At 38.9% G+C, this 11042-nt stretch overlaps 2 protein-coding genes across 2 annotated transcripts; one reads left to right on the top strand and one right to left on the bottom strand.

The window, feature by feature from the left end:
- Positions 1 to 91: 91 nt before the first annotated feature.
- On the bottom strand, positions 92 to 1824 carry LOC147524632 (uncharacterized). The gene is made up of 5 exons (XM_086575636.1): positions 1800 to 1824; positions 1258 to 1556; positions 745 to 1185; positions 460 to 661; positions 92 to 279 (listed from the first exon to the last, which is right to left on the bottom strand). The coding sequence occupies exons 1-5, from the start codon at positions 1822 to 1824 to the stop codon at positions 92 to 94; spliced, it is 1155 nt and encodes a 384-aa protein (XP_086431762.1).
- A 3989-nt stretch (positions 1825 to 5813) lies between these two features.
- Positions 5814 to 7798, top strand: LOC147524631 (Nucleoside transporter family protein). Its single transcript, XM_086603942.1, has 2 exons — positions 5814 to 6417; positions 6838 to 7798. Exons 1-2 carry the CDS (start codon positions 5913 to 5915, stop codon positions 7611 to 7613), a joined length of 1281 nt encoding a protein of 426 aa, XP_086460068.1. The 5' UTR covers positions 5814 to 5912; the 3' UTR covers positions 7614 to 7798.
- Positions 7799 to 11042: the final 3244 nt, after the last annotated feature.

The raw sequence follows: 11042 nt of genomic DNA, 5'->3' as shown, positions 1-11042 counted from the left end.
GGTCACCCTGTCTCAACTCTCGCTTTCCTTGAAAGTAACATTAAGGTGATCCATTTATCGGCAGCGAGAAGAACAGAGAAGCATAGCACATCTAGAGCCATTCGATAAACATAATTGAGAACTTAAACTTATGTAGAATAGCTTCAAGTGCTTGCCAGGAAATAGAATCATAGGCTTTCTGGATGTCTAGCTTAATCACACATCTTTTCTGCTCATTCTTCCTTGAGTAGCCTCTAAGAAGTTCATGTTCCATCAGAAGATTATCCTGGATTGATCTTCCTGGAACAAAGGTAGATTGGGAGCAAGATACCAAGGAGGAAATACAACTCTTCATCCTGTTTGTTAATACTTTGGAAATACATTTATAAACAATATTACAACATGCAATAGGTTGGAAAGAACTCACATGTGAGGCATTGTTCATCTTTGGAATTAGACTCAGAAATATATCACTAATACCTCCTGTAATCTGCTTGTGGCTAAAAATGTACTTGATGGCTTTCGTGAAGTCTTCTCCTATAATGTCCCAGCTATTCTTGAAAAAACATGCATTAAAACCATCAGGTCCTGGTGCCTTGTTATTCTCCATAGCAAACAGAGCTTCTTTGATCTCCGTGTCACAAATAGGGGTTACTAGCTGTAGGCTAATGTCAGGATCTACCTCTTTAATAGGAATACTACTAAAACATTTAGCATCACAATAGGCACAACAAACGACACTCCCAAGAGCTCTTTGTAATATACCAGGAAAGCTTCAGCTACTTGTTCTTTTCCTTTCCTTCTGGCTCCATGTACATCAATTATACTCCACACCAGATTTCTAGTCTGTTTTTCCTTCAAGGCATTGAAGAAAAACTCACTACACTTATCCCCAAAACATAGCCAATTTATATCTGTTTTATGGTACAATTCTGCTTCCTCCAGATTTAGTAACTTGCACAGTTTTTCCCTTATTGTCAATTCTTGTGCACTCAGAGTAAGATCAAGAGGTGTAAGATTGAGCCTTTCTTTAACCTCCATCAATTCAATCCTTGTGGCAGTTACAAGTCTTTGTGTATCAGAACAGAACTTTCGTGCCCAACCCTTCAACACCCCTTTTAGGCTTTTGAGTTTCCTTGTTAACATGAACGGAGGACTCCCATGATCAGCCATACTCCAGCACTCTCTAACAATTAGCTCAAAATCCTATATCCGAGTCCACACATTACATAATCGAAATGGAGGATGTCTTATACCTATTTCCATGAAACTAAGAACCAGTGGGTAGTAGTCAAAGAGACCTTGAGTTATAATCTTAACCTTTAATGTTAGAGGATTCGAGGACCAAGAGACATTTATCACACATCTATCGATCTTAGACCACCTCCTTATATTATCTCCACCACTGTTCCATGTGTAAAAAGAACCAGTAGCAGTATGATCAAACAATCCTACCACATTCAAAGAACTCGCAAAAGGAAGGGTTTCCCTAGGGTCAACAACTCTATCCCCAGCTCTTTCATGTGAGAACAGTACATTATTAAAATTTTCCATCACACTCCAAGGTCCCTGAATACCTGCACTCAACAATTTCAACTCCTCCCACAAAATGAGCCTTTAATGCCCCTTATTACTTGCATAGATGACAGTTAACAAGAATGAGAACCCATATTGTAGACTGTGTACCTTACAATGTATAAACTAGACTCCTTCCACTTCTCTTTGTACATCCAAAATGCTTTTATCCCATGTAAATCATATTCTTCCATATACATCACTCGAGTAATTATGTATGATTTCCTATTATGGGCACACCATACCTGCAATAGTGGGATACTTCTCCATCCTTACCTTTGTTTCTAAAATGCCCATACAACTCAGCTTATTCTCCACAATAAACTTATTCAAATTCCTTACTTTATTGTGGTCATTTAACCCCCTTATATTCTAGCTACATACTCTGATCATTTCTAATGTTTTTGTTTAATGACCTCGTCACTTTCTATGGCCTTTGGACCTTCCCCTTCCTCATTTCCCAGGTGTAGTTTGGGACTCTGCATTTTTTTTCTTCTGTGCCCTTGTTTGGACAGGGGTATTCACAGTGGCCATTTCCACCAAAGTAGGAACAGGAGGAATTCTCAACGGAGTAGGGTTGGCCATCATATCAATGAAGAGTTCTGGTTCAGCATCTGATAGATTATCCTCTTCCAAATAAACCATCTCCTCAAATATGTTTCTCTCAACAGTAAACAGGCCAGTCTCAAGATGTTCATTTCTGCCTTGTATTGGGCCTTGCACTCCTTCTATTGTTAGTACTTCTGGATTGCATGTTACCACTTGGAAAGTACATTCAACTCTTCTAGGAGATACCAGTTGGATCTGAGTTGGACATTCCTATTCTTGTGGTTGCTGCTCTGAGCCTCTCTGTTCCTCCAAAGAACTCCCTTCCCCATCATCATTTTGTCTCTTGACATCTACTGTTTGAGTTATAATAGCAAGCGACAAGTCCACTTTTTCAACCCTTCGACCACTTGTGTTCCCCTCCCCTTGCTGTCCAGTTACAACACTTGCAGACTCTCCCCTATTTGGTTCTGCTCTTTGCACTCTTGATGCATTTGTCTGCCCATTCTGCCTTCTTGCCCACACTCTAGTGACCCTCACACAACACTGAGTTGTATCATGCCCAAACCGGTTACACTTTTCACATGACAACGACTTCCAGGGATACTCCAGGGGGATGACAATCTCTCGAGTACCAGCTTTAATCTTAATAGATTCTTTGTAACTATGGTTGACAGGGAATTCAATACAAAATCGGGCAAAGGATAGCCTTTTCCTCTTTGCTATAGCTTTATCCATAAATTTTGGGGTTCCACCAATCAAACTGGTGAGATATGACAGTCTATCAAACGTCTACATCTCCTTTGGTACATCCAGTAACTTCACCCATATCAATAGTAATCACCTCATTTTTATAGCTGTCAACCTCCACTGACCATGGCTTTATAACAAACACTCTCCCCGCAATGAACATCGGTCCCCCTTCCAGTACCATTTACCGATCTTCAGCACTGGTAAAACTCATATAAAACATCTCCTTGTCAGTTGTTATTTCAAAGGAACCCTTCAAACTCCATCTTTTATCCAGCACAACCTTCACCGTGAGGAAAAACAATCTTTTATCCACAAAATACCCCACCAGATGTTCATCCCATTGTCTGATACCTTGTTCAACAAGGTCCTTAGGGACTTGCGCTACTCCATCGATGATAATAGGAGAGAACTCCTTGAAAACTATATTAGACTCTTGGCCTCCTGATCGGCCAAACAGCGAACTCCATGAACTATTTGTAGTACTCATTTGGTTTGTATTATCTGCTGTTTCTATGGGGTTACTGGATGAAGCCATGACCTTTGAACTCTCCTTCCTTCTCTGAACTCACACTGTAGTCAGTGTAGGATTTTACCATAAAAGGATATAAACTTGAACTTTGTTCGGATAAGCGAGGGAAGATAAGAAAGATTTAACTAAAATAGGTAATAAAAAGAGCACATGATCACAGAAGTAACTTAACTACCATTACTACAAGTTGCCTTAAAAAAGGTCCCCATTACTTTTGCAGGTTGTATCAATCTTACGATACAAGATCCTTGTGTAATGATATTTTGTACTTTATCCCCCCATGGATAAAAAGTTAATAGGTCCTTGTGTAATGATATTTTGTACTTTATCCCCCCCATGGATAAAAAAACTCAATGTATTGGGGATAAGGAAGGAAAAGTGTACTTGCATTCTTGATTTAAAAAAAGGTTGGGGCATCCTTAACCCCTTTATTTCAAAAAAAAAGAAAAGAAAAAAAAACTTATGCTGACTAGTTTTTATCAAATACATTGGATCAAATTCTAGTACTTCTGGCCATAATCCAAGTACAGCGAATGTTGGATGATGCAGACTGCAGAGTATTTACCTCAGTTTGGCTTTTAAATTGTCCATGCCATGCTATAATTAGCAGTAAAAAAATGTATAGGCTATATGACCAGTTAACAGTGTCCAAACTCCTAGAAAGTAGACGCAGAACTCAACTTATTTTTCAGAAAACCCGTTGGTATCTACTATTTACTACCATTTGCCAAGTACGTTGTTCTGAATATGAGGTCCTATGTTTTGCATCTTTACCCTGTAATGGTCATGTCACAGGCACAACACGTGCGCAAAGTTGCTAGTATATATAAAAATAGAGGAGGGTTATTAACGAGAGTATTCCCCCTACTAGATGGGAAATTAGGGTCTCCACTAAGGGTGCAAGTGGATATCCAAATATTTGAATTCGTATTCGAAAATTGGATATTATCCAAAAATTTCGAATATCGGATTCGGATTCGGATAATTTTTTATGTCCGAAATGGTTTCGGATACGGATTCGGATACTGCCATATCTGCATCCAAAAATATCCGATCCGATTTAAAAAATTAATAATTATTATATATAATTAATTAATTAATTATTATATAAAATTTATAATAACAAAATAATTATAATAAATGACAAATATATATATATTTATAATAGTTTTTATAGTGGTAAAATAAATTATTCAAAGCAAATAAAATTTTAATTAATATTAATTTTCGGATCGGATATTATCCGATATCGGAAATCGGATTTGGATTTGGATAAATTTTTTAATATTTGTCGGATTTGGATTCGGATATGAGTATATATTTTCGGATTCGGATATACGAATCCGAATACACTAAAAATCAACCCTAATTTCTATCTACTGGGGAAAATTCTAAGTGGCTGGTCTAGTGGGAGGGCAATGCTAGTTAACCCAAAAGAGAAAGCAAAATAAACTTATAGTCGGGAGAAAAGAATTTTGAAGCAACAAATATCACTAAGCTTAACTGGTCAATTGGTTCAGTTTCCTATGATGTTGTCATCAACATCAAAACAACCATTTGAAACTTTGGAAGTTAAATATTCCTGCTAGATACATTGAACCCCACAATAAGTAAATCACGCACGGATAGCTGTAGAATAAAATGTACTTCCTTCGCACCACCATCCATCCATTTAGGTCCCTACATAGAACATTTTCCGTATGAGGAGACAGATTGATTCTTAAGTCTATCTTATCAATACAATTAATCATTAACCCCAAAGAAATGACTAGTTGTTTGATTATGGTAGAGATGAACCCGTCGCAGGCTAGTTGAATCGTACGTTGAAAGCCGACCTGCCTGTGGTGTAACAAATGAAATATTGGGATCGCCCAAACAGCTAATAGACAATCTGTCACCGTACTAGTGTTTTCTGGAAGCAATAAATCGATGGTATTGGTAATTTTTGAGATTTTTATGATTTCGAACGCCATGGAATCCATGGATATCATGTCTCTGGTACAGTGGTACCACATGTAGGATCGCATGACACAAAGGAATTAGAATCTGACGAAAATAATGTGTTGAGCTTTTAATATAGTGCCCCCATCCAAGATTCTATAGGAGAATCTATTATTCAAAGACACCCTGTTGGTGCCCTTGGTAAAATCAGTGGTGTCCATATGGCGACCCTTAAGTATCTGAGACCATACAATTGACTGATCGTTAAGTAACAGCCAGACAGCTAAAGATTCCGGCTAGTTATACATCATTAATGTCTAAGAGCTAGAGAATGTAGAGCAGTAGAATATGTACTTCCCCTCAATCCCGTGAGACCACACATCCATCCATTAACGTCCCCACTTAGAGCATTCTTTCTATGAGTACACTAATTGATTCTTATCTCCATCCCATCAAAACAACCATTACACAACCCAAAATGGACCATCCCTGTACTTTTTATCACCACCTTGAACCCTTGATGATCTTGAGAACGCTGAAACGCCTATAAAGGCAATAGCATTAGCTGCACTACCACATTGAACATGAAATGGAAGAGGGGAAGGGTCCTAATATTAATCAAAATGAGCCAAGAGACACATATAATATAGCATACATAATTCATCTTTTGCTTGGTGCAGGCAATTTACTTCCGTGGAATGTACTAATCACGGCAGTAGATTATTTTGGTTACCTATATCCGTCCCGACACATTGATAAGGTTTTCTCCGTAGCTTATATGACGTCTTCGCTGCCAGTCCTTGTTCTGATAATGAGTTGGGGTAGATGGTTTAAGGTGCCAAGCTTTAGACTTAGGATGAACTTGGGTCTTGCTATGTTTGTTTTCTCTTTGATGACACCACCTCTGTTGGACTGGACTAGTCGTCACAACCCTGATCCCAAATGGAGGCCTGATGGAGTGTACAATGTGGTAGTTGCAGGTGTTGTAATATGTGGTTTGGCTGATGGGTTGGTAGCAGGAAGTTTGATAGGGTCCACTGGTTTGCTGCCCAAACGGTATATGCAGGCAGTTTTTGCAGGAACTGCGTCTTCAGGTACTCAAACATTAAGGGTTAGTTTTCTTTGTTCCTATCTATGCTTTTTAGATATGATGGAAGAAATAGATTAGGGTTTAACTTCAATTACAGTATTAACTAAATAAGAAAAAATAACAAATTAAAAAACAGATAGTTCAATATGTCTAAAGCTGCAATATGTTTTAATTATAAAGTTCTTGAGGAACACATGCAAAAGAAAATGGTTTCCTCACCTATATTATTCCGCAGTGAATTTTCACATATGAAATTTCCACAGTTTTAAATAATTTGCGCTCAAAGTTTATGGCGAATCAAGGCCATACACTGGCTATCTTAACACCTCAGAAGGCTCAGAGCATAATCCTAAAAATGTCAAAACTTCATATACTGGTTTCATATAATATCTGTGCACTATCTTATCTGAAATTCCATATACAGGTGTTCTTGTCTCGATTTTAAGGATCATAACAAAGGCATCCCTTCCCCAGAACACGCAGGGGCTACGAACAAGTGCCCACATTTATTTTGCAGTGAGCATTCTTATTATGGTTGGGTGCATTGTTTGTTGCAACATACTAGAAAGGTTGCCCGTAATGCAGCATTACCGAGCCAAGAGTGCACCAATAGTCCCTGCGAACCATCACACCACAAATCACTACTCAAATAATCAGCAGAATTCCGCGTCCAGTTTATATAATGTGAACTATCCCTTTGGAAAACCAAAAATCTGGAATGTAGGCAAAAAAATCCTATGGCCGGCTATGGGAATTTTCATAATCTACGTGGTTACTCTGTCTATTTTCCCTGGATACATATCCGAAAACGTGGAGTCCAAGGCACTCGGCGATTGGTATCCAATTCTGCTGATAACGTTATACAACTTTACCGACTTACTAGGGAAGTCATTCACTGCTGTATATGTACCAAAAAGTAGTACTATAGCGTCATCGTCTTGCATTGCCAGGCTACTATTTTATCCACTATTCACTGCTTGCCTTCATGGACCAAGATGGTTAAGATCAACAGAGTACCCTGTGGCTTTTTTGACTGGTCTTCTTGGATTGACGAACGGGTATCTGACAAGTGCACTCATGATACTTGCTCCTAAATTGGTGCCGGTTTCCGAAGCAGAAACCGCTGGAATTGTGATGGTTCTGTCTCTGGGTATTGGATTGGTGGGAGGTTCGGTTCTTGGATGGTTGTGGATGATTTGATCCTTCTGATGCTCCCAAGGTTATTTGTCGACATTTGCGGATGTCATATTTTTTAGATCGATAAGGGGTGAACATCTGGATATGCACACTGATTGTACTTAGTCATGTTAACTACTTGATAACTAGCAATTGAAATTCATGTTGTCTTCTTCCTTTATCAACATAAACCAATTAGATTCTTATAACAGTGTAACAGACTGAAAATTGATCATTTTTTCGTTCATGGGCAAGATAAGAGGTGGTAAAGGGGGGTTAACTAGAATGAATCCAAAATTACAGGGACCAGTTGGTATTGCATCCAATTATTCAAACACTTTCAATTTGCCAACAAAGGACACAATCATGTCTCAAAAGCATCTAGGTTCTCGACGGAGGCCATGCGCCCACTGTTGGTAGTTATCCCTCAGATAAGGAAGAGGAGAGAAATCGGTACTGTTTGTGTGAAGAAGTCTGAGCGCGCACGCGTTCAGATTGGCCTTGCCCAAGGCGTGCCTTCGCCCTTGCCGTGAAAAAGAAAGTTTTTTTCAGCTTCTCACGAAACAAAATTACTGGACTTTTTGAGCTGGGAAAATAAGAGGGGGTGCGCGATCATGCCTGAATAAATTGGGTTCTGATTTTCTCCACAGTAATGCAAAAATTCGCAGACGTGCTGAAATTTCAGATTACTATAAAAACAGAAGTTAGGTTTTGGAAAACCAAATCTTGAATAGAAACCCAATTTTGAGAACAATTAAAATTGAGAGAAAACCTTTGCAAAGAGAAAAACTTGTAAGGAGAGAGGAGTGATCTAGTAAGGTGAAGAGACTTGATAAGAGTGATTATAATCTTCATTCCCATACTTATAAAATGATTAACTCTTGTAGAAGTAGACATCATTGGACGAACCACAGTACATCTTTGTGTTGTGGTATGTTTTACTTGCTTTATATTTATATTGCTTGTTTGTGATAGTTATATCCATAGATTAAGATTGTGGTGTTGGTTGTAGTGAAAGATTAAATTTTTTTATTAGAGTAGTAGATTGTCCAAGTACAAGTTATCTTAGTGGGGATCAATTGGTATCGTTTTCCCCAACAAGTGGTATCAGAGCCAGGTTGGATTAAGCCTAACAAGGTTGTTATCCAAATCTTGCCCAGAAGGTGTTTGATAAAATTTCTGAGAGGAGGTTTGAGTTGAATTAACTTGTAGAGATGGACCATTCTGTAAACACTCGCATAACTAGTCTAAATAGAGGTAATTATACTATTTGGAAAGCCAGGATGGAGGACTTGCTCTATTGCAAGGACTTGGCACAACCTATTGAGAATAGAAGAGTAAAACCAGACGCAATTGCCATAACTGAGTGGAAGACGTTTGATGAAAAAGCGATTGGGTGCATTAGACAACGGATTGACAACAATGTAATCCGCCTTGTATCCCAAGAGACCACCGCTTTTAGCCTGTGGAAGACATTATAAGACCTTTACGAGAAGACAAGAAAGGACACACAGAATAGCTCCTATCACTCAGAGATCCTTGTTACAGAAAAGCAAGAGAGAGGCAAAAGCATAAAACCATCTCATTCTAAAGGTGATGACAAACGTAAATCTAGGATCGCGAGCAATCCTCCTAAGAAAGACTTGTCGTGTAATCATTTCGGTATCCATGACCACTTCAAGTATGAATGCATAGAATTATAGAGGGATGAGAAGACTAGTACCGTACATGAAGACAAGTTAGAGTTGAAAGAAAGCACCACCGGTAGAGATGCCACAAACATCGCTTCAGAAGGTGAAGTAGGAATTATGTCAGACTATGATGAGTTATGCTTGAGTACTTCATACCAGGGTACAGAGTGGGTGGTAGATACAGGCGCTTCCTACCACGTCACACCCCAAAAAAGTTTCTTCACTACCTACAAATCCAGTGATTTTGGTGAGATAAAGATGGGCAATAATGAAGTCTCAAAAATTGTAGGCATTGGTGATGTTCATGTAAAAACCAATGTCGGCTACACCTTGACACTCAAGGATGTAAGACATGTCCCTGACATTCGGCTAAGCCTAATTTCTGATGGGAAGTTAGATGATGATAACTTTCAAAACTCGTTTGGTAACGGGGTATGGAAATTGATTAGAGGTTCCATTGTAGTAGCCAAAGGGAATAAAACTTGCTCAATTTACAAGACACATGCTAGTTTGTATAAAAGCAGAGTTGAATGTGGCATAAGAAGAAGCTTCCTCCGAGCTATGGTATAAAAGAATGTGTCATATGGGAGAAAAAGGCATGGAAGTTCTTGCCAAGCAAAAGGCATTGCCAAATAGAAAAGGTACACTTTTAAATAGATGTACTCATTGTTTGGTTGGAAAGTAACACAGGGTGTCTTTCCAAAGATTTCCCTCTCACAGAAAGGACAATGTCCTTGAGCTAGTACACACATACTTATGTGGTCCTATGAAAGTAAAGTCCCATGGGGGAGCTTTATACTTCTTGACTTTCATTGATGATGGGTCAAGAAAGACATGGGCATATAGTCTGAAGACCAATGATGAAGTACTTGGCGTGTTTAAGACTTTCCATAACATGGTGGAAAGAGAGACATGGAAGCCTTTGAAGTGTATTTGCTCAGATAATGGGGGTGAGTACATTAGGCCATTTGAAGAGTATTGCAAGAGTTATGGGGTTCGTCATGAGCAGACCATTCCCAAGATTCCGCAACACAATGGTATAGCCGAGAGGATAAATTGGACCATTGTAGAGAAGATGAGATGCATGTTGTCTCACTCTAAGTTACCTAGAAGTTACTGGGTAGAAGTAATATGTACATCCGTATATGTGATCAACCTATCGCCTTCGAAGCCTCTGAATAGTGATTATCCAGAGAGAATATAGTCAGGCAGAGATGTTGATTATGGATACTTGATGGTATTAGAGTGCAGGGCATTTGTTCATATTCCAAAGGATGAGAGATCCAAGCTTGATGACAAAGCCAAGCAGTGTATTTTTCTGGGTTATGGGGATGAGAAGTTTGGCTACAAATTTTATGATCCGATAAACAAAAAGGTAATTTGAAGTGGAGATGTTGTGTTCTTGGAAGACCAAACCATAGCAGACTTTGAGAATGGTGAGAAGCTAGAAGCTTTCATTGATGATCTTGTTGACTTAGAACTAGAAGTTCCTACCGTGGAACGTGCAGAAGGCATTGAGCATGCAGATAATCATGGGTTTGAAGCTCCTGATGATGATCCTATAGCTCATGATGGGATAGAACCTATTGATATAAAAGATGTAGATGAAGTACATGAACCACCACCTGAGCAACATGAAGTGCATCCTCCTGAGCCACAAGGAGATGGGATAAGGAGGTCTGATAGAGAGAGACAAGCTCCAACCATTCACCACATATGTATGTTTTACTATCTGATGGTAGAGAACCTATGTACTATCAAG

The sequence above is a fragment of the Coptis chinensis genome, chromosome 1 (assembly GCF_015680905.1).
Source record: "Coptis chinensis isolate HL-2020 chromosome 1, ASM1568090v1, whole genome shotgun sequence".
NCBI classification, from domain to species: domain Eukaryota; kingdom Viridiplantae; phylum Streptophyta; class Magnoliopsida; order Ranunculales; family Ranunculaceae; genus Coptis; species Coptis chinensis.
The sequence above is the reverse complement of the archived record's forward strand: the minus strand, read 5'-3'. Positions and strand labels throughout refer to the sequence as shown.

Bases quoted from the DNA above. Each gene is read 5' to 3' on its own strand.
- LOC147524631 (XM_086603942.1), top strand. From the start codon at position 5,913: ATGGAAGAGGGGAAGGGTCCTAATATTAATCAAAATGAGCCAAGAGAC. The intron at 6,418-6,837 runs GTACTCAAACAT...TTCCATATACAG, and splicing joins TGCAGGAACTGCGTCTTCAG to GTGTTCTTGTCTCGATTTTA.
- LOC147524632 (XM_086575636.1), bottom strand. From the start codon at position 1,824: ATGGAGAAGTATCCCACTATTGCAG. The intron at 1,557-1,799 runs GTATGGTGTGCC...TGTTGAGTGCAG, and splicing joins GAAGTATCCCACTATTGCAG to GTATTCAGGGACCTTGGAGT. The intron at 280-459 runs GTATTAGTGATA...CCTTTGTTCCAG, and splicing joins CCACAAGCAGATTACAGGAG to GAAGATCAATCCAGGATAAT.